The 24,970-nt window shown below is 39.3% G+C and overlaps 1 protein-coding gene across 1 annotated transcript; it reads right to left on the bottom strand.

Annotated features, from left to right (window-relative positions):
* Positions 1-3,299: 3,299 nt before the first annotated feature.
* LOC138305607 (uncharacterized) lies at positions 3,300-4,499 on the bottom strand. Its single transcript, XM_069245909.1, has one exon. The coding sequence runs from the start codon at positions 4,497-4,499 to the stop codon at positions 3,300-3,302; it is 1,200 nt and encodes a 399-aa protein (XP_069102010.1).
* Between the last annotated feature and the right edge of the window lie 20,471 nt (positions 4,500-24,970).

A 24,970-nucleotide genomic window follows, 5' to 3' on the forward strand; every position in this document is an offset into this window, starting at 1 on the left:
TGGATCCAAAATATTTTGTGACTTTTTTTTTTTTTATTACTTATATTATTACTATTACAACGATACTCCATAACTCGGGGTCGCTGCTTCAAAGATCTAACAAACATGTGGGACAAGGTTTTTTTTTTAAGTATGCATATTTATTGACTCCATTATTTTTAAAGTAATATTAACTTATTGTAATACATTTTGTTTCACATATCAGCACGTTCATGGCGGGCTTGGGCCTTATAGCAGAGACACAAAAGTTCAACACTGTGCGGGGTCAAACTTACCTCTGAGGAAATAATCATTTTTCCCACACATCACGTAAACAGGAAAGGTAAATTGATTACTATGCATTTACAAAGATAATCAGTTATTATGTGTACAACGGCTACACTACTCATTCTCATCACGTGAGAGTTGTACCTCCATTGTAGTTATTATGTACATGTGTCCGATGTGATTGAAGATGTCCCAATTATATTCCATCAATCCCTTAGGTCTCTGGGTCACAAGTTTCGAATTACCAATGAGGGGCAGTACTGTTGAGGGGGTACTTTTCTCCGGGTTCTCCCGGCTTTCCATCCACCTAACAATCTGGCTCGGCCCCAAATTACGCTGTAATTTATACTTGTATTATTACTTGAAAATCAAGATTTGAAGGGCCTAATGTGTCGGTTGAGGTCATACAAATTATACTTGTAGGTAACTATTTAATATGTCAAATTATTTAATCGAGTTTATCAAAAATTCAATATTATTAAGTACTGCAGCCGCAAAGTGTATGGATGCATAGAAAACAAATCACATTTCGTTTCATATTAATTGGCAGTAAACGTGAACGCTAAACAACATTGTGAACATTTTGAAGATAATTTAATTGTAAAAATTTTTCTTACTGGCGCTCCTACTTGTGCTTGAACCTCCACGATTGTTTCATTTATTATTCCACATATTAGATGCCACTTTATTTTAAATTTATGATATGTTTACTTGTCTGCAGTGCATATGTTAATAAAAGTTTCTGAGATAAAAATTAAAATATGAGAGTCTGAAATTAAAGAATGTCATGGCTTAAATGAAGCGGACCCATCCCAACTTCCTTTGAGGAGGCTGAGGGACCTGTTAACAAATAAAATATCAATGTTTGAAAAAGAAATGAACTACAAGGGGGTTACAGGATAATTTTATGTTAATATGTCTATTTAAATTATTTAAACTAATTATTTGTATTGACCAAAACCAGACTTTCAAGGCTTAATATAAAAACTAAACAATGAAAAATATGTTATTCAGTAATAGATACACTTGTCTTGATTTTCAACAAGTCCTATATGATGAGCATTAGTGTCAAGAACTAAAGAAGCATTGTTTGTGTTTATGGAATTATTTATATAAATATATGCTATGTATCTTCATTTGATTTTCAGGGGTGATTCCGATGGTCGTTTTGTAATTTAGCAATTAAGAGAACATCCACTATACATAGAAAGGGAATAATATCCTTCCTTTGACACTCCTATGCTAGATACCAAAACATTACAGAAGATAAATTTTCCAAGCATACTTCAGTTCAAACTGACAAGCAATAACATCATTTTAATGTTTATGAAACTTGAGGACAATAATGGGAGGAGCAGTTCTGATTACTACAATGGTTTTACAACAACAAACAGTATCGATTATATTTGTGAACTTTTTTGTAAATGTACCAGATGTTGCAGGAATCATCATATCAAACCTTGCCTACCAATGGACAGAAAGAAAATTATGTCACTGTCTGTTGAAAATCTAATGTAACTATTACATGTAGTTATATTGAACGTCTGTCACAGACTTTGATTTATGTGAATCTTGAGTTAAAGATTTGGCTTTAGAATCACCAAACTGCAAGTGTATTTGGTTCCCAAAGTGGATGGATTTACTTTGTATTATGATGTGGAGATATTTTCTATCTGGCCATAAAGAGGTATGTTATATCATGAACACCCAGGCCCAAAGTTCATCAGCTTGGAGTTGTCCATCCCAAACCACATTTGCTAGTATTTGATTGCCACTAGAAATAAAGATTTTCTAATAACCAACATCACTTGTCTGGGTATTTCCAAACCCACTCGGATTATTAAGTCTACAAACACATGAACTTCAGAGTCTTGTGGCATGGTGATCCAAGTGGGTTGAATTATTTTTTATACCTGGGGTTATTTGATGAAATTTTTATCGTCATAACAAGGACAATTAATTCTAGCAGTCAGAGGTATCGGGAAAGGAAATGTTGAAAATAAGCTTTGTGGGAGATGATACCTACGATGATTATGGATGGCATCATGACGACAAAAGGATTTAAACATTTCATTCGGAACGATTGAGGAGTGTTAATCTTCAAGTTCGATCTCTGGAATTCATTACACTCAATTTTGGTATAATTTTGATTCATTTTTATGTACACCCGTAAAAATTTGTATATCAAAAGTAAATGTAGAAAAGGCTTAACAACATCAATGAAGATATGCCATTTTCCATGCTGTGTAAGGTTGACATTTAATGATCTTAAATTTGACAGAGTCCTTGAGGTTACAAATCATTATGCTCATGATGCTTTTTACTTAAAAGCCATATTTTATGAAAAATAGGATTTCAAAATTACAACTCAAGAATAAACTGGATATACATGTTGAACATTAATAATGTAACTTCTGTAATTTCTTTAATTCTAAACAGAGAATTCTATAACTGATGTTGTACATCAGTTTCAAAAAAATTAGTTCAGGTTATTATTAAAAAAGAAGTTTAAATTTTCAAGAAAAAAGGCTTGCGTTTGAATCAATTGATCAGTTGATGATGTGATGAGCACGTTAGACTACATTGATAAGAATGACAGTTTTCTTGTCACAAGCTATTTGGTCTAAATGACCGAGTTAGTTTTATCTGTACTGACAACAAGAGTAAAATATAATTTACCTATGCACTTCCGTAATATATGAACCTTAGCTTATCTTTATGATAAACTTGTCATAAAGCCGTGTTTAATGAGCGATGTACTTCCTAACGTAAAAATCGTTCGATTCACTGTTTTACAGTTAAAGATTTTTTTAGGATATTTGATTTCTTGATAAGATGGGGCTTGGTCACAAAGTTTATCGATACTTGTTTTGTTAAGTATTTGTTGTGGGCATTCCAAAGGCGTTATCTAAAAATATCACCTCAAAAAAAAAAAATTAAGGTAGTTCCTTTTTCACAAAATTGATCAATTCGAGCGGAATTTTATGCAGTCACCTGTTCACACATTTTGCATATGTATAATACTAGGAATGTTATAACCATTTGCGCAGTTCGCCAGACAGCAGTATTTGTCTATTGTGGGCATATCTGTTAATGAATAAATCCATGTTCACGCTTGTGCCATCAGTATATACCCATTTAGTTTCTCTAGCTTTATCCGAACCGTCTACAAACGATTGCGAAGGTATTGGAAGACTATTGGCCAAGGTTTTGATTTTCTCCTCTGTATCCACTTTAGCCAAGTGACCTCCCTGTCCTATACAATAAGACAATGCATCTGAATGAGTATACTTGTTTAGTTGTATCTTGTAGCAGAAATTACTGAACTGGTCGTATTTAAAACCATTTAGTTCACATGCTGCACAGGTAAACGACGGCGATGACCACTGTCCATTCTGTTGGCACGTGACCTCTGCACTTCCGGTCAGAACAAATCCAGAAGCACACTTGTATTTAAGCGATGTTCCAACTGGAGAGGACTCTGAAGATGTTGGAGTAATTGCATTCGGAGTAGACTGAAGCATTCCACACGTTGTCAGGATCATTGCTGTCGTCGCCGTAAATGTTGTTTCTGTCGTCGCCGAGTTTGTTGTTTCTATTGTCTCTGGAGTTGTTTTCTCTGTCGTCACCGGAGATGTTTTCTCTGTAGTTGCCGGAGATGTTTTCTCTGTCGTCACCGGAGATGTTTTCTCTGTAGTTGCCGGAGATGTTTTCTCTGTCGTCACTGGAGATTTTTTCTCTGTAGTGGCCGGAGTTGTGTTCTCTGTCATCGTCGGAGTTGTTTTCTCTGCAGTCGCCGGGGTTGTTTTCTCTGTCGTCACCGGAGTTGTTGTTTCTGTCGTCGGAGTTGTTTTCTCTGTCGTCGTCAGAGTTGCGATATTATACACACACGTCGACTGGCCACTGGTCAATTCTACACACACATAATCCACTTCACAGGAGTGACTGACACAAGAGTCCAGAAGGAAAGGTTCAAACTGTGCTAAGGTTGATCTGGAAACTGTACCAGTAGTATAACTAGGAGATAAAGCACTTTCAGAAATATTTTCTCCCAGTTGGCAAGTCAACATAATGGAATCTAAAGAGGCTATCTCACATTTCAATCTCAGCAAACAGGCTTTGTAGCATTGTTGTAACCCAGTGGCATCCAAGGTAAGAAACGCATTAGATATATTTCGTCCAGGTTTAATGTTTCGTACGGAACCCCAACATTGTGATCCACTCAAAACCATTTCGAATTTAAGAGTCATATATATGAGGAGCAAACACATAGTTTTCATGTTCATCACTGATTTAAAAGATTCCATACCCTAGCTTGGTATACGACTTACATTTTTTTTGTATTTAACAGATATAACGTTAGCTTAGGCAGGTTTTGCCATGATATGTTAAAAATCAAAATCCTTGACGGTTTTTAAAAACAATGTAAAACCTAAACTGCAATTGAATGACTGATTATAGACCCATAGTCGTCTAATTAGTTACACCCAATAAAGTTGGAACCCTATGAGACATCTTGAATTTAAAATCATAATTTGTTTTATTATCGGACAAAAAACCTCAGTACTTATTTCTATGTCTTACGAATGAAATTGCTAATTGGAATGACCTTGTATGATAATTTTTGTGAATTGAGATATAACATACATATAATTAACAGCCCTTGTTCTGGTTTCAAGTCCTGAATTAGACTTAGTTTTTGGTTTAATAATTAAAAACAAAAAGAGACCAGAGAACACTTATGTAGACTACCTGGAGCCATATGGCTATAATGTAATACAATTAACTACGAACTTTATACCTACATACTCTATAGTTGTTACACAGCTGTATGCCGTTCGGAACTTATTCACAGGGGTTTCTTTTTCGCGAATCACATTGGTAACCTATGAACCTAATGTCACCCACGTGACATGAACCCACGTGACATGATGATGTGATATTTAAAATACATGATTTTTAAAAACTGTGTGAGGTATATAATTTCGCTATTTGGCTATTTTGAGGCAATCAGCGAATTTAGCGTGAATATAAGCATCTATAAAGCGACGTTTAAGAATGATAATCATAGCGTAATGAACACAGAGTCGTGTTTGACAACTTAAGAAACTTCCTCCTCAACATATCACTATTTTTGTAATTCGGTGAATTAAAAACACTTTGTTTGGAAACTGTTTGAATCTCATCCACGTAGCTTCACAACTGTTTGCACATAAGATAGCGAATTGTCATAAAACTTTGCAAACCTTTGTGAAGCTACGTGGCTTCCTTCTTCATAATAATTAATTTTCTTGACTATTTACAAATAAAATTTTCCACTTCATATGACATAGCAATGAATTCTGTCTTGAAAATCAGCCGCAGGACGTCCCAAAACGACGTAAATAATAAACCTTCATATTGATTAATTTCTTGGTGTTAAAGAGTTTATGTATATCTCATGCGTCATATAAAGACCCCTTACGCCAGCTATCGATATTTTCTTAAGTGCCTTCTGGTGTAAATTCATGCTTCATTTTTACTATAGGGCCCCAGCTCTACATTTTCACCAGAGAAAACACATCCCTATTGAATGCATAGTTGTTTTGGTCTTGAAGACAGTCAATGGATGAATAAAAAATAATAAATGAGCTCGATTGTATTTGTTGATTATTTTTTTTTTCTAATTTACTACTCTATTTTAATACAAATATTCATTGAAAGGAATCGATGCAATATATTAAACGAAACATAACGATATTAATAATTTCTCTTTTCCTTTCAATGTTAAAATTACGAATACTACGTTGATACCAAATCGATGGTGACGTCGTTGTTGATCACGATATTAATGTTGGTATTGTCATAGATGTTCGTGGTAGCGATATTTTATTTTCTAAATGTAGAAAAACTACCAAACTATACCATGTCACTTAAGAATTGATACTTTGTGGAACCGGAATGACATTAAAAAATCCTTTCTTTTACTTCAAGGAACTAACGGTCGATGTTTTACGTAGGTTTAGTTCACTGAACACAACATCTACACTCAAATGATAATACATCTTTGCATATTACAGAGTTAGCTCCCTTGTGAGTAGTTAACCATTGTGACGCCATTATTTTGTGGGCGCAATTCACGTCATTTTCTTCGAAATTTGTGACGTTACTCTCGCAAATACATGACGTCACAATCAATACCTAGCCGCAAGGTCAAATAACTCTGTAATATGCAAATACCGAATACGGTTTATTCTTGCGGCCGAACCAAATATCTGAACTCTGAAATATAACTTTATTTCCTTGGGTGTAAAATCCATATGCATGGCTTATGTTACCCCGATACACTACAGGTCAGTGGTTTCCTAGGTTCAATATACCAAACACAATATCAAAACATAGAAGATCTTGAATTTGTGTTCATTTCATATGAGATTTGAATAAACAAGTCTTAGAAGTTTTTACTTTTGCAAGCCTTGGAGAGCAAAAAGTAAAAGTTCGAGACGAGTTTATAAAATAACATACAAAAAATCATTTCAAATTCTTATCTGTACTTGTAAACTTAAAATCTGTGCAAGTATGCGTTGCATGTATAGTAATTCTCAATATGTTTGTAGCTTTTGGTGATGAATAACTATTGAAAGCTCTTCGATATTGATTCGTGAGTATGAAAAACAAGAAGCATATACCTTCAGCGTTAATATCGTCATGTTTCACTGCTCAACAGTCTATTTGTTTTTCAGTGACTAGTTTCTTCATTATTAATTAGCAATTAACACCTTTTAAAAAGATGAGAGATATTGAAATTATAGCATTATTGATATTTGCTTGAATATATAAACATTTATCATAAACATCAGAGAAAAAATATATAAATGATCAAGAAACGGTAAAATATTAATCCTCATTTAATAGAAACTTTCACTTAATTGATTTTTTTCTGATCAGCATTTACCATTACGGATAGTAATGTCGAACTTGGGCCTGCTTCAGTCATTGCATGACAAAATGAATGAAATTTTCTTCATCGACAGAGAAACAGTGCTAACAACTCAAGGTTACATTTAAGCACTAAACCCTCTATCGTATATTTGCATTACTAGTTGATAAAGGATGCGTGTTTAATGAGAAATAAATAATTCGTTTTCTTTGAAGAATGTTTTATCGTATTCGATAAACGTGATATTATCTGTCCGTTGTTCTGATGCCAATTCGGTTTGACATGAATTTAATAAAATCACAGTCAAGTTAATGAAGCAGAACATGCAAATATAAACTAGTTATCTGAGTACTTTTTTTGCTTCAAACCTCGTTCGATAACATGGTATGATTCCATCAAATTTCTAATCCGTCGTACCACGTGATACCCGATAATGTTTGTGTTGGACTAGTATATCCATGATGAGGATATTGACATTATATGATAGGATACTGTCATTATATTGTAACGAAGCTGCGGTGCGCTTCGTTGCTATATATAAATGCCGGAAATTTATATTAACCGGGACTTTGGCGGGAATTTGCTGTGCACGAGATCTCGGGACTGCGCCGAGGCTTTCAGTTTTTCTGCCGGGCCTTGAGAGGTGAGGGTTGTGTTTTTTGAAACCTATGTAATTTTTATATATTTGTCGCCCATCCTTTCCCTAATTTGCTGTTATCGTATAGTATGGAAATGCATCAACATTACTGTGTGTGTATTTTTCGCTGTCAGTCGATAATTTTTTGCTATATTTTTGAGGTTGAAAATACTTGTGAAATTGTGTGCAATGTCGGACTTGGCATGTCTCGCTTTTAGACGGGTTTCGATAGTATTTTAAAAGTCTTCACTCTTGTGTTGAGAGCCGTTGGTAGGCTGGAAAAGAGTGGGAGCCTACTGTGTTGAATTTCGGGGGTTAACCGTTAAGGAGATATTTTGAGAATCTTCGCTGGAGAAAACGGTGTTTGTGAAATTGGAGGTTAAGCTATCGATAATCGGCCCGGTGTGTAGCGCCACGTGAGCTCGGTATCCGGTAGGAGTGTAGCGAAAACGGCCGGGCCCGCGCGACAATTGTCCCCAAAAACGCATTGCTTGTGGCACCAGCAATGGACACAGGGGCCTGGGTCCTTCTTTCCTTATTCTCTCCCCCCAGGTCAGGGGTGGCACCAGTACGCAGCAATATGAAAAAAAAAAAAAATTGAACAACAAATGTTAGTCCCTCCTCTATCAGCTTGTAATATCAATAATACTATTAAATTAACCATCCCCTATCCAAATTACACAAGTTTGTATTTTTCAGCACTGGCCTTAAAGTTTTTCGAAATTAACTCTCTCGTAATCCCATATCAGTTACTACAAATAAATCCTACTTAGTTCCCCTTTACCCATGAGAGCGGCCTCCCCAGTGATACTGTCGCCCATCCCTTCCCCCATGCCCTGTTACACGACCATACCTCCACTAAATTTTAAAGAAGCTAATCTATCCTGTTCACGAACTCGAACTAGAATAAAAATAGAATGGAAAAAAAGCCCAAACGGTAAATTTTAAAGAACCCTATCAAGGGGAGGTAATTTAAGGAAAGAAAAAAAACGTTAAGGTTCACAAAATCGAACAATACTCTTAATAAAGGGAGGTAATCCAAGAAAAAAAACAAAAATTCCAAAATTTTGCACAAAGACAATAATGCCTTAATAAGTGAAACGTCAACTAAGGAAAAAGTAAAACAAGAAAAAAAAAACTTACCTATAATTGTCTCCCCCAACCACCTAGACAGGGATGCGACCCGCAGCCACTAACAAACAACTTACTGCCCGAAAAAATAATAAATGTGAGTAACTGCATCAACGATACCGCGGCCATTCTAAAACAGGAGCTAGTAAAACATGTTCATTATCCTTCAATTGTTCCTCACTGGCCAAAATCTCCATCATAACATGTACAACAACAATCAAAACAAAAACAAAACAATTGTACAACAAGGTACCAAAAAAAAAACAAAGGAGGTGGACTCTATATAACAAGTATCCTGAAGTGGAATTGGGATTTAAAAAGATAACAATCATCCCAATGCCAGAACACACTATTAATTATATCACATCACAAGTTATAGAACATGTACAAGTATCACCGATTTAATTATCCCTCAGGATGTTCAACATTGATATTCTTGCCTAAATAAATAACCACAATGCTCAGCGCATCAGAGGTTAAGACAATGAAAGATATTCATATTTCATCAAGCAATCTCTGTACAAATCTACGTATTTTCATTTTCACCAATTACACAAGTATTTATTTCCTTATCTTTTATTTATCTTTAAGGGTTTTTTTTTCCCCCCAGATATTCAATTATTATATCTTTATTTTGTAACACCACTGGTTACGTACCCGAAAACCTCCACTTTAAAAATGTAGTATTGAGTCAGAGACAAGCTATGAAACCCCCAGACAGCTCAGAGAGTCACATGAGGTTATGTGCCTTTGGTATAAGGTAGTAGCTGGTGGCTATCAAACTTCAATACTCAGCCTCACCTGTAATATCTCTTATTTTCTCTACGAGTACATCAATCACATCTGCTTAGTAGCCGATTATATATATATAGCTTAGGGCAATGGTTGTTTTTTCATTCCTTTTCTTTTGTATTTCTTTCTCTTTGTATACCTGTTTTACAGCCCTAGCAATCAACTGCAGATGCCTCGGTATATATATATTGTACTACCAACTCTGACGTATGTACAATGCCCGAGTGGACCTCGGAGCAGACTGGATAATTTCACAGCGCAGAAATGGGTGCCAAAAAGAGAATTGTAAACAGGCACCCTTGCTTACATTTTTGCAATAAATGTATATTAGAAGATGTTGTCGAGTATTACAATGGTGTTGTTAGACGGTGTTTCGATAAGTATTTAAAAGTCTTCACTCTATGTGTTGAGAGCCGTTGGTAGGCTTGGAAAAGAGTGGGAGCCTCCTGTGTTGAAATTCGGGGTTAACCGTTAAGGAGATAATTTGAGAATCTTCGCTGGAGAACGGTTGTTTTGTGAAATTGGAGGTTAAGCTATCGATAATCGGCCCGGTTGGGTAGCGCCACGTGCTCGGTCTTTCATTGATGGGTAGGGAGTTTAACTCTGATAGCGTAAAACGTGAGAATATTAGCAGCAAAATTGTCCCCATTTCACGGTACTTCCCACTGAGCCACGCGGGTATTTTCGTTGTTTGTACACCTTTACACAAGTATTAAATAGTAATAAATAGTTAAATGAATTTGATGTCGTCCATTGTCCCATTACTCCCTGGTAAACCATTGAAATATTGTAAGCGAGACATAGGGAATTCTGCAAGCTAACGCGGGCAGTCGAACCCATAGCAAAAACAAACTTAAATTGTATCATTCTTTACTCTAACGCTAATGACTGCGGACGTAGCGAAACAATTTCAGCAAGGATTTTACACCTCAAAATATACTATAGCAGCGAGTTATCGAGGAGATGACATGAAACAGATAAGTCCTACAATCGGGGTTTTGGCAGTCACCTGTGCTAAACACCAATACATGTAGGTCCTGAAATTACCAAATCGAAATGGTGTGGGTATTCTTATTATAAGCGTGTGAAAATGGCAATCTAGGGGTCTAGGAACTAAGTAGAAGTTTGTTGCTCACATCGTACTTGGCATCGTAGTGGGACAATTTGGGGTGTTCCGCAGCACCCTCGATGGAAGTTCTCTTACGAAGTCAGTACATGCCCAGATTTAAATACTTCCTCATTCCAAATGCCCATCGATGAGTTCCCACCCACATCACGAATGGGTGCCTGTGTTAAAGTGTTTTTTTTTTAGTGTCCCAGGCGATGCGCAAATGAGGATATTATAGTTATTTCCCCTGGTTACCTGTTATTTTAATATAATGGCCTCCGTGATGCACTGGGTAGCCATACGAACAGGGACTTATGCTCAAGAGGTGGCGCCTGTGGGGGGGGGGTGAGGTGGGGGGTGACTAGGGGATATGAGGGAGCATGCACCGATGATCACTGGCTTTTCAAAGACGCTCCCGACCAACATTGATTTGACGTTATATGACCTGTGATTCCCATTCAATATTGCTAGAACACCCTCATTCTGCAGACAGCGTGCAATTGATCTGCATAGTTGTTCACAGCCAAGGGGGTCTACACTACCACATGCACCATACAAAAATAGATATTCCTATTGTAATTCCAACACTTACTCTAATACTGCCCTTTCATAGCTCTAAAGTCAACTATTCCATATCACCTCATCAACCCAATCCCAACAAGAGGGACAACTTTAATTATATTTGGTACTCTCACACCACCTCTTAATTAATCACACATCAGACAAAATTCATACCCCCTCGCTCCATGACTTTTATCACTCCCGATTCTGTCCTCAACACCCAACGCCCTAACCTTTATATACTCATACCCTTCAATTGTCACATTCTTTCCCATAATACAGTCAGCCTACTTCCAAACATTCATTAGTGAAACAGGGGTATGATACAGCCTGTGACGACTGTAGATGTGTGAGATCCTATTTACCGTCGCGTCAACAATTTTTGGGCGGTCATCATTTATTACGGTCCATTTCTGGCAAATTCAAAAAATTCCGGCAGTTTGTAATGGGTTAAAATAACATGAATTTTTAAAATACTGGGTGAGCGTAAATATTTTCGCTAATTGGCTATTTTGAGGCAATCAGCGAATGTAGCGTGAATATAAAGCCATCTATAAAGGCCGACGTCATTTAAGTATGGTTAATCAAAGGCGTTATATGAAACACAGAGTCGGTGTATTGACATACGTTAAGAATCTACCTTCAACACACATATCACTATATTGTGTAATTCGGTCGGGTGGTAATTAAAAAACACTTTGCGTTGGAAACTTGTTGAAATCTCATGCCGCGCTAGCTCTTCACAACTGTTTGCTACATAAGATAGCGGAATTGTCATAAAACTTGTTGGCATAACCATGTTGTGAAGCCAGCGTGGCTTCCTTCTTCCATTATAATTAATTTTCCTGACTAATCCAAATTAAATTTTCCACTTCATATGACATAGTCGCAATGAATTTTGTCGTGGAAAATCAGCCCGCAGGACGTCCCAAAAACGACGTAAAATAATAAACCTTCATATTGGATTAATTTCCTTGGTGTTAAAGAGTTTATGTATATCTCATGCGTCATATAAAGAACCCCCTTTACGCCAGCTATCCATATTTTCTTAAGTGCCTTCTGGGTGTAAATTCATGCTTCATTTTTACCTATAGGGCCCCAGCTCCTACATTTTCACCAGAGAAAACACATCCCTATTGGAATGCATAGTTGTTTTTTGTCTTGAAGACAGGTCATCTCTGGGGAATGTATGAATAAAAAATAATAAATGAGCTCGATTGTATTTTGATTGATTTTTTTTTCTAATTTACTACTCTATTTTAATACAAATATTCATTGAAAAGGAATCGATGCAATATATTAAACGAAACATAACAATATTAATAATTTCTCTTTTCCTTTCAATGTTAAAATTACGAATACTGCGATTGATACCAAATCGATGGTGACGGTCGTTGTTGATCACGATATTAATGTTGGTAATGTCATAGATGTTCGTGGGTAGCGATATTTTATTTTCTAAATGTAGAAAAAACTACCAAACTATAACCATGTCACTTAAGAATTGATACTTTGTGAAACCTGAATGACATGTAAGAATAAATTTCTTTTACTTCCATGAACTATAGTAACGGTCGATGTTTTACGTAGGGTAGAGTTCATCGATAACACAACATCTCAACCCAATAACGATATTACATCTTCGCATATTACAGAGATTAGCTCCCTCGTGAGTAGATTAAACATGAGATGACGCCATTATTTTGTGGGCGCAATTCACGTCGTTTTCTCCTTCGAAATTTGGTGACGTTACTCTCGCAAATACATGACGTCACAATCAATACCAGCCGCAAGGTGAAATAACTCTGTAATATGCAAAATGACCGAATACTGTTAGACCTCTTTGCGCGGCCGAACCAAATATCTGAACTCTGAAATATTACTTTATTCCTTGGGTGTAAAATCCATAATGCATGGCTTATGTTACCCCGATACACTACAGGTCAGTGGTTTTTTCTAGGTTCAATATAACCAAACCACAATGTCAAAACATAGAAGATCTTGAATTTGTGTTCATTTCATATGAGATATTGAAAAACACAAGTCTTTATGAATTTTTTTACTTTTGCAAGCCCTTGCGAGAGCCAAAAAGTAAAAGTGTTCGAGACGAGTTTAATAAAATAACATACAAAAAATCATTTTCAAATTCTTATCTGTACTTGTAAACTTAAAATCTGTGCAGCCAAGTACATGCGTTAGCAATGTATAGTAAATTCTCAATATGTTTTGTAGCTTTTGGTGATGAATAACTATTGAAAGCTCTCGATATTGATTCGTGAGTATGAAAGAAAGCGTTAAAATCGTCATGTATCACTGCTCAACAGTCTATTTGTTTTATACAGTGACTAGTTTCAATTCTTCATTATTAATTAGCAATTAACACCTTTTAAAAAAAGATGAAAGAATATTGAAATTATAGCATTATTGATATTTGCTTGAATATATAAACATTTATCATAAACATCAGAGAAAAAATATATAAATGATCAAGAAACGGTAAAATATTAATCCTCATTTAATAGAAACTTTCTCTCATTTAAAATATTCTGATCAGCATTTACCATTACGGATATGTAATGTCGAACTTGGGCCTGCTTCAGTACATTGCATGACAAAATGAATGAAATTTTCCTTCATCGACAGAGAAACAGTGCTAACAACTCAAGGTTACATTTAAGAGCACTAAACCCTCTAACGTATATTTGCTAATTACTAGTTGATAAAGGAAGCGTGTTTCAATGAGAAAAGAAAATAATTTCGTTTTTTTTTAAAGAAATGTTTTATCGTATTCGATAAACGGATATTATCTGTTCCGTTGGTCTGATGCTCATTCGGTTTGACATAAATTTAATAAAATGACAGTCAAGTTAATGAAGCAGAAAACATGCAAATATAAATCTAGTTATCTGAGTACTGGTTAAGTTTCAAACCTCGTTCGATAACATGGTATGATTCCATCAAATTATCTAATCCGTGTACCACGTGATACCCGATAAAGGTTTGTGTTGGACTAGTATATACCTATGGAAAGCCATAGCTGCCTTCATATTATAAATGTCCAATATATGATAACGGATTTCATCGTTATATGATACAAAATCATCATTATATGATACGATTTTTCATTATATGATACGATAACACGGCATTATATGATATGACGTTATCAGTTATATGATACGGTTTTCATCATTATATGGATACGAATATCTCGGCAATCTATATGATATTGACATTGTCATTATATAGATACGATATCACATATATGTGTTACGATATTGTCCATTAGTATGATATGACTTTATCATTATATGATGATACGAATTATCATTATATGATACGAAGCTCATCATTATATGATGCGATATTGGCATTATATGATACAAGTTTTGAATTATATGATAGGATAGTTGACCATTATATGATTAGGATACTGTCATTATATTGTTCCACGAAGCTGCGGTGCGCTTCGTTGCTATAATATTCCGGGAAATTATCTATTAACCGGGACATTGGCGGGAATTTGCTGTGCACGAGATCTCGGGACTGCGCCGAGGCTTTCAGTTTTTATTTCTTTTCATTCTTGCCGGGCCTTGAGAGGTGAGGGTTGTGTTTTTGAAACCTAAATGTAATTTTTATCAATTTTTTTGTCGCCCATCCAATTTCCCTAATTTGCTGTTATCGTATAGTATGGGAAATGCATACAACATTACTGTGTGTGTATTTTTCCGCTGTCAGTCGATATTTTTTGCTATATTTTTGAGGTTGAAATACTTGTGAAATTGTGCAATGTCGGACTTGGCATGTCTCGCTTTTAGACGGGTTTTTCGATAGTATTTAAAAGTACTTCACTCTTGTGTTGAGAGCCGTTGGTAGGCTGGAAAAGAGTTGGGGGCCTCCTGTGTTGAATTTCGGGGTTTAACCGTTAAGAGAGATATTTTGAGAATCTTCGCTAGGAGAACGGTGTTTGTGAAATTGGAGGTTAAAGCTATCGATAATCGGCCCGGTGTGTAGCGCCACACGTGCTCGGTCTTTCATTGATGGGTAGGAGTTAACTCTGATAGCGAAAAACGTGAGAATATTAGCACAAAATTGTCCATTTCACGGTACTTCCCACTGAGCCACGCGGGTATTTTCTTGTTGTCACCTTTACACATGTTAAATATTAATAAACTGTTAAATGAATTTGATGTCGTCTATTGTCCATACTCACTAGTACCTTTGAATATTGTAGCGAGACATAGAATCTGCAAGCTACCGCGGCAGTCGAAACCCAGGGCAAAACAAATTAATTGTATCATTTCATTACTCTAAACGCTAATGGACTACTGGCGGTCGTAGCGAAACAGTCGTTACAATTTGGAACCTCCGGCGGGACCCTAATTAACTAATTAAATTGAATTTTGGACTGTTGACTTAAACTCGTTTAGTTACTACGGCTGTGTGAACTGAGTCCCTGTGTTTGTGAAATTTATATACAGGTGTACTGTTTACGTTTCGGTTGAGCGGTTACGCAAGTGTTGTATATAATTTCTCAATGTGAGCTATTTATAAGCTTGCACTGTGTTATTCTCTTAGTTATATTCTGGACCTTTGTCCTGGTTAGCTTGATTCAATAGAAACTTGTGTAGGCGTTTCACATGTGGTACTAAGTGGATGAATATGGATCCAGTGCGGATTTTGGACCATGACAATAGAGGACATTTACAAGCCCGTGTGAACACTTTTAATTATTAGGAGGCTCAGTTGGGGAATGAAGTCGTGCGCCTGGACAATGGGGGAGAGGATGAGGCGACAGTGTCACTGGGGAGGCCACGAGTCTTGCATATGGGGACACCCGGGGGAATTTGGCCGTGCTGATCCACACCCAGCGAGGGGGTAGTTCCTCGAGGGCGAGCCTGATTTTAGATTAAATACAATTGTGACCCAGAATCGTACAATGACCAGGGGAGTTATCGCGATTGGTTCCCACGGGGCATTTCGACACCTAGTAGGAATTAGTTATTCGCAAGGACAGACCAGCATAGCATAGTCCCATTCTAGCAGTTAAATTAAAAGGGGTCCTGCTGTTAGAGTGGGGTAATTATTACTGATTATATATAGTCCGACCATATGAGAGGGCAGTAATATATGATACTGTCAACGTACAGCCCAATAGAAGGAGATATTTGACCCAGATATCGGGAAACAGGAGTATTTTGGGCACAGTTAACTGCGGGTCGAACGCGAAAGAAGGGTGCAGTCCAACTTGCTTATATGGGCTGGCCATATCCAACGTGAAAATCATGTGAGGGCTTACAGCCTGAGGTTAGAAATCCTCGGCAAGGGGTTACGATAGAAAAACAACAATATCATTTGATGCGTTGAGACAATAGAAGGAACTTCATAAAACAAATTAAGGCGGAATAAAAGCCAGCACACTCGGGAAGCAGTTAGAAAGGCTCAGGAAGAAGAGAGCTTTGACAAATTAGAGGGGCGTGGGCCAAAACAGTAAATAACCCCAGTGGGTATTCTTAACCGAAAATTATTCTGCGCCTGAATCAGTACTCAGAGTAAATGTAAATGTCATAGAGAAGAAGTGTCGCCGAAGTTAGAGCAGTTGCTTCGTAATCATTGTAAGGATAAAATTAAAACCGCAAGGAATTTCACCTGTCCCAGTTCCCCATCCCTATACCGTGCATCGCAGGTTCACGAGGGGTCCCCAAGAGTTTTCCGATGTAGTGTGGTGGGGGGACATGATCAGGGGAGGTATTGCCCTTTAAAACTAAGCAATGCTAAGAAGAAGGTCCCCATCGTTGGCCAAAGGTCGCGGAGCTAGGGCCCACCTACGGGGTTATGTTCCAGAACCTGCAGGGGTTTCGGGGGACAGGATTTCACAAATCACAGGTCCGCTTAGGCGACCGTCACGGTTTTTTAAGCTCGATACCGGGCTCAGCATATTACAACTATAGATAATCTAAAGAACCTTTTTTGAGCGATTGTTTGACGGTAATATGCCGGATTTAGTAGCCCGTAGGCCGTGGCATTGTCCTCACTCGCGAAATCGCGTTATGACTATTTATTAGCAGGTTGTTGATAACGCTTATTGTAAATACTATTGATGAGGGATGAGTCCCCCTCCGAACGCCTGCTGTTTTCTTATAGCTGAAGAACTACGTGAGGAGGGATTGCTTGGTGTGGACTTCCCAGTTCAAAAAGAAAGGGCAAAGATTAACTGCGCTTTGATCGAACTGTAACTTTGTTCTGGTGCATTTACAGAAGGTTACTACGATCGGGTTCCCGACCCGTGATGTGTGTAAGGTCACGGGGGCGGTGAGCACGGAATATACTGAAGCGGGCGGGCGGGGCATGAAGCGATCATATTACTGGATTAGGCAGCTCGATGTGACCATGGGGTCACTTGTGAGGTATTGTAGGAGGGCCCAGGTCTCTCCTGTGTAAAACTGATACTGGAGTATCTCAGATGTTTTGTTCACGCTTAAGACTTATAGCAACAGAAGGTGATTCTTGCTAAAATGGTCCCAATTCGTGTAATGAATCCCTGGGGATTAACGCTGTGGTCGATTCAGAGAGTTGGGTTAGCACTGATAGGGTTGTTACATCCGATTGCCTGTAGTGTGGATGGCTTGGATACGGGGGTATAACTCGGATCAAGATCCTTTACTGCATTACCGATAATACAGGATACACTAGGCTGCCCGTAGATGAAGAACGAGCGAGAGACTGGAAGCCGTTTTCTTATTGATTGAACAAAAAGAGATGAGTTTCATGAAGTGGGTCGATAAATAGTTTAAGGTTCGTGTTGAGCATAAAATAAATCTTCAACGGACCTTAGATACAGGTTGAAGCACTTCCCTATTTAAACTAAGAGCAAATAGGCTTATCCGATACCTTAAGCGAGTAAGCGAGGTCGATAGGCAGGGTTCGAGATATGATGTCAATGAGCGGGGATCATTAGAGCCGACCCGGATAGACCCCTTAGGGCTTTCTCCCATAGTGATAGTTCAAAAAACGAGCACTGGGTCCATGCGCAATTGCATTGATTATCTGAAAATTGAAACTTAGGGTAAACTAAATGAAGGACGCTTTACCCTCTTAGCCGCGCAAAGACGATTAGTATGGACGCATTTGAATGGGGTCATCGTATTTCACAACACTAGATATTGGCCTCGGGGCTATTGTCACTAAGGGGTTGTGCGGAACAGGCGAAAGTAGAAAACTGTCTATTACTAACGGTGCTCCGGACTATTTCTCATTTATAATGTCCATGGTATGAGCCCTTGGGCCTCTGAATTGTCCTCCCGCGTTCATTAGAGCGTTTGAATATGGAGAGGGTCACTCCACTGGGGTTACCTTGGAAAAAAGTTTTAGGTTTACCTGGAAAGATAACATTGTGTACGGGGCCAGATACTTTTATGAGCTATCATTTAGATAGGTTACAGCAGGTATTGGATTGTTTTACATAGTGCGGGTAAACGCTTAAAAGCCGCAGAAATGTTAGACTATTTAGGACCGAGGTAGTAGTACCACTGATTCGGGTTTTGTGCAGGAGGGGCGGTAAAGTTCAGATCCCGAGAAGGTCAATAAAGTTAGAAATATGGCCAGTCCCTTTCCAATGAGACCTTGAGTGAGGAAGTATTCATAGGCCTCTGTTCGTACTACAGAAAGTTTTGTGAAGGGTTTCTTCAGATATAGCAGTCCCATTATTTGGACCATAATAAGAAACATGCAAAAGTTTAGTTGGGGTGTGCGGAGTGTCGACGGAGTCATTAGATAGGCTTAAAACAGACCTCGTGTGAGGCTGCTGTCCCGCTGGCATAACCCCCGATTTTGATAATCCCTATCATTCTGGATACTGATGCTCAGAGAACCTAGCTGCGTGGCTAGTGTATTGGTCACAAATGCAGAAATGGGAAAGAAAAAGTCCTATCATACTTTTAGCACGACCCTATTGCTCCTTCAGAGGTTATAAAGTACAGAACGACCCGTAAAGTAATTTTTGTCAGCTCATTAGGGTTATTCAAGCATTTCAGGACAAATAACTCTATGGCGAGGTGAGATTCACTCATTAAGGACCTGGATCATGGGCCACCCTGGAAAAGTTAGGCTTCTGTTCAAACAACCAGAGAGGCCAGTATCAGCGATGGGTTGCGGTTCCTTGACACCTTTCACATTGATAAAAATGAGCATAGGTGTGGTACTAAGCCACTATACAAAATACGGAATTGCCTGAAAGTCTGTTAGGCCGGGGGGGTGTAGCAGTGTTGTGTTTTGGGTAATCAAGTAGGACCCATTTCCGATGTAAGCAAGCCCAGGGAGACGACCCTACGTTAAGCAAGGTTATAGCAGCTAATACAAGAGGATTACGCTAAAAAGCCCAAGGGATTGCAAGACTAGCGGGGCCTAAACGTTCGCAGGTTCTATTAGTATATCTATCAGTTGGAATCAACTCGAATTGCACGAGGGCCTATTGTATAGAAAGTGGTATAATGTCAGAGGACCCGGAAAACTTCTCACCTTTACTGGGAAAATCCCCAGGGGTGGGGTCCTTGAGGTCCTTAGAAATGCCCTTGACGCGCCATCCTGGTGGTCACGCAAGGTACCAAGAAAAAAACCCCTGGGTAAGATACAGTTAAAATGTTTAACTGGGTAGGAATGCCCGGGACGTAAAACAACTACGTACTGACCACTTGTCGGATAAGTGGGGGCTAACAAAAACCCTGGTAAGGAACCAAGGGGGCAGATTCGAAAACACCGAAAGGACAGTGGAAAGCTAATCGCTATATAGTATAGGGTGAAGGGGTCCAATTACCCATAACTGACGTCTGGTGGCCCACTATTGAACACCTAGCAGTGAACTCCTTTTCAAACCTAAAACCCCCATTCCGTCCGCAACCCGGCCACGCCACCTCAATCGTCACAATGTCCGTTGGTCTGGCGGTATGCTAGATCGACATAGTAATATTCAGATAAGATTGGGTGACCCGGGACGGACCCTCCACTACTGATCAGGGCCCAAATTTTAGAGTCCTAAGAAGGGCTTTTCCAGGAGATGTGCGATTTAACTTGAGGGTATGCGAAAAAACCTCGAACCACCCCCGTATCAACCCTAGTGGTGATGTGGTTAGTGGAAAGGTACAAGGTCGAACACAATTAGCAATAAACTGGGAATTTCTTCGCTCCTATGTCAGCTTATATACAGTCAGATTGTGGACTTGAGGATGCCATTATGGTAAACTATGGCATATCGTTTCCAGTGTCCCAGGGAAACAACTGGGTATACTCCCCAAAGACCGCCTTAAATGCCTAGGTCGGCGAGGTTACTATCCCGGCCGCTAACTATAATTGGTATGAGGCCCCCGCGCACAAAGTTCAAAGAACCCCCCCAAGAGAAATTGATTGAGAGCATACGGGCTGAGATATTAATAAAGCTTTTTGAAACGTATGAACAGGGGGGGCCCATGTTTACGGACAGTCAGCCACGCCTCAATCAGAAATTATATTAATCTGGACAGGACTGGACATGGCGAGGCTTATACAGGCGGCGGGGGGTCACCGTGAATGTAGTAACCACCTCCATCGAGGTGCGCCCAAGGTGTGGTGAAACCTACCCCCCCACCACCGAACTTAGGCGTGAACCTTAACGCACCAACCTTGCAATCAGACCTCTCTCACATTAATTCATTAAACAGCCTGGGGTTGCAGGAACCAACATGTTGGTAGCCACTTATAAATCGTTTTTAACCCACAATATGAAAGGGGATATGGGGTGGAAGGACCCAGAGACCCACGGGAGTAATCTCCCCACTACAATATATAGTGGGGGGCGAAAATAGGGGTAGACGTTCTGGGGTGCTAGTAGATGAGTAGCCCCACCTAGAACGTCCTTAGGGGACGAGCACTGCGACGACCATTGGGATGATAAGTGGGAGTTTGAGGGATGCACACCCCAAGGACCGGAGGATGATGTGACTCTTACGACCCAGTACCCGCCCATAGTGCGCTTCGAACTAGAGGGGGAATATATCGGGGACCAACCAACTCCACAATATTACCGAGGCGCGGCGCCGAAGGCGGCCGCCCCCCCCCGATATGGAATGAGCAGGTCCAGCGTGCTTATGTTCTTACTATAGCTTTGAATAGGTTAGAGGGGTTCATAAATGTTTAGATAGTAATTGAATATTACAATGTAGAGTAGGAGCAAATAAACATTTGTTGTTCAACTTGTTTTTTCATGTTTTGCGGTATACTGGTGCCGCCTGACCTGGTGGGTAGGAACTAAAGGCAATGTGAGGTGTGCCACCAGGCCCCTGTGACGTTAGCAGTTGCCCACAACGTCCAAAAAGAGGTCTATGGGGAACATTTCGGTACTGCCCTGGCCTGGAGATCCTGACGTCACATAATTGTATTTCCTGAAGTATCAAAGTGGTGATATACAGTGCCCGTCGGGAACTATGAGTTGATATAGTACTCTGGAACATTTGGGGTGGTAGCTTTGTGCTTGCTGACCAGGGTAACAAAAATCCACCCAGTACTTGATTCCAAGGAATTTCAGTGGTTAGCACCAAGGGGATACAATTGTAAAGGGGGGCCCGAATCGGGGCAGGGTTATAACCCCGAACCAGCGCCAGCACACGGAGGGTCTGGAGGACGGAACACTGTGTACGACCCACAGTAATCATCGCCTTCCCCCTTCCCCCCCCGGGGGGCATCAGAACTTTATAATGGAATATAACGCATAGTGTGGAACACATTCCATGCTATGTCATACCTAGTATTTGATTGAGTAGTTCCGTAATGTTTCCATAGCTGAGACTGTGGATGAAATTAAGACCTGTATATATAATAATATAAATATTTCCTATGTATGTTGTAGGGATATTAGAAGGCTAACCTGAAACGACTAGTATCCAGCCAGTGTGGCAATTATAGGCCCATCGTTTACATAACACTACACTAAGCAATCTGTATCAACTAGATACCCCGTGCAGGGAGAGTGAGGGAAGGTTTACTCGGGATCTGGGATTGACGGGGGTGGGGGTTGGGGGATCGTCTCTATGGTAAGTCGGGTGTGGGGGGGAAAATTTGGGGATAAATATTGTGGACTTGGTAGATCGAATGAAGAGGGAGGGATTTAGGCCGGGGGTATGTAATATTGCAGGTGGGGGGGAATCGACCTAGATAAGAGTAAGGGTAGGACCTAGGTTAAGCTCATCCAGAACACAACATTTCATGGGGGTCCTGCGGTATGATACTAGATACATTAGATAGTGGGGGGATTAGAGCTGGGTGGCCCCTTATGGCGGTTATTCCGCGGAACCCGGCATAAGTGCGGTTGACCGACAGCGGCGAGTAGTATGCGGCTCGTCGAGCAATCGCATGTCTCTGGCTCTCTCCCTCGAGATTGAGGGACCGAGGGGGTCAAGAGTTAATGTGGCTCGGCCGACGCCTCATGTCCCCCGGCTGGCCTGGGGGGGGGCTAAAAGCGATATGGGGGTTCATAGTTGATCCCCACGGGGATGCGGCGGTAATTTTCATGAGGTTGCGCCATCGTGCGCGCCCACCTCTCTCATCGCCCTGGGAACTTAAAGAAATATTTCCAGGTAGGTATAATATGCCGGGGTTGGGGGGGGCGGGACCTACATATACAATAATAGCGTGGGGGGAGGGAGGAGAGGTTGTTATGTAGGCGAACTGGCGTGAGTATGTAATGTTAAAGTGTAATTGGTGGGGACGCGACCAGGGGCCATGTAAAACTAGAGGAACTGTAGGGTATAATTGTAGTTAGTTAGGGAAAGAAGGTCCACAGTGCGTATTCTTTAGGGGTAGGAGTGTCTTGCAGGTGGTAAGAAGTTGATGGATGACCAACAACTCGAGATAAACCCTAACAAGGACTTCTCACTATTTATAAATTAGTTGGGGTGGGTCGTGTTTTTGGCTGTTTAGGTATTCTGGCCAGTCTGTGGGGGGGTTATCTATGGTTTGGTGGTTTAGAGCGTTTGATGACGACCAACACTGGGGTCTTGTACTCACGTGGTCTTCAGGGACTATAATTTTAGTGTTTGGGAGGGAGGCTATATAAAGTAAACGGGGAAAAGTCATCTGGTCACGACCCCAAAATTTTCATTCGAGCTGGGGTTGGGTTAAGTAAATCATAAGAGAGTGGCTTCCCCCAGTCTTGTTGTAGGATCGTTTAGGGCCCAGGTGACGGTGGAAAACTGTTTGTTTTTGTTTAACTTGTATGTTTTTACACAATGTTTTTAGTTTGTACTTTTTTTTTTTTTCCCCATAATGTCATATATTTTTTTCCTTTTGTTTCTAAAGTCATGTTAAAAAAGGAGGTGGAGGGGTGGGTGTCCAATGCGCAGGAGAAGATAGAAAAAATTATCTATGGGTACTATCTTTCTGATTTTGGAATTGTCTAGTCTTAAGGAATTTAAGGTTAATTTTTAACTTATTTTTAAAAGACTCTTGGGACATTGTTCTGGTTTTTTTTTTTTTTTTTTTTTTTTTTTTTTTTTTTTTTTTTTTTAGTATATAAATGCTGGAATCTTGTGAAACCCACAAGGTTAATGACAGCGGAGGGACTGAATTATTACGTTTTATCTATAATCTTAAAGTTTTCGTATTGTTACAGACGTTTCCGGGACATGGAAGCTTAAAACTTTTTCTGCCTTGGAAAATTATTTCAACTCTCTAAGTTATGTTTGGGTGTTGTCTAACTTTGCACAGCGGAAAGTGGTGTAACGCGTGCAAATATATATGTTAGGGGTATTAAAATCAATTGCTGATGAATGTCCATTTCACAATCAAACAATTATATATTTGTCCTCACCATGGTAATTCTCGACAGTACATCTTCTCTACCTCTATACTTCATTTATTGCAAATGTACAGACCCCAAGGGGTGCCCCTGTTACAATTTCATCTTTAGCAACCATGTCTGCGCTTGTCGACTCGAAATTCTCCAGTCTGCTTCCCGGAGGTCAGACTGTTGGCGAGTTGTACATATGTCAGATGGTTTAGTACAATATATATATACGAGGCATCTGCAGTTTTGATGTGCTCTAGGGCGTGTTAATAACACCGCGATTGTTACAATACCAAAGAGGAAAAGAAATAACTCAAAAAGAAGAAAGGACCCATGAAAACTCCTACCATATAGACCCTAAGATTATATAATACTAGTATGTTATAATACGCCTCTCACTAAGCAGATGTGATTGATGTTAGATCTCGTGGAGGAAAATAAGTGACCCGCATTACAGGTAGTGCCTGAGGTATATTGAAGGTTTGCTAGCCACCAGCTTACTACACTTATTTACCATGGGCAACATAACTCATGTGACTCTCTGAGCTGTCTGGGTGTTTATTAGCTTGTCTCTGACCTATATACTACTATTTAATAGTGGCGGTTTTACGGAGTACGTAACTGTCGGTGGTACTGAAAATATAAAGATATAATAATTGAATATCTTGTGGGGTATGGGGGGGGAAGGGGAAAGAAAAAACCTTAAAGATAAATAAAAGATAAGGAAATACTTGTGTTAAATGA

This window comes from Argopecten irradians, chromosome 13 (genome assembly GCF_041381155.1).
Source record: "Argopecten irradians isolate NY chromosome 13, Ai_NY, whole genome shotgun sequence".
Classification (NCBI taxonomy): Eukaryota; Metazoa; Mollusca; class Bivalvia; order Pectinida; family Pectinidae; genus Argopecten; species Argopecten irradians.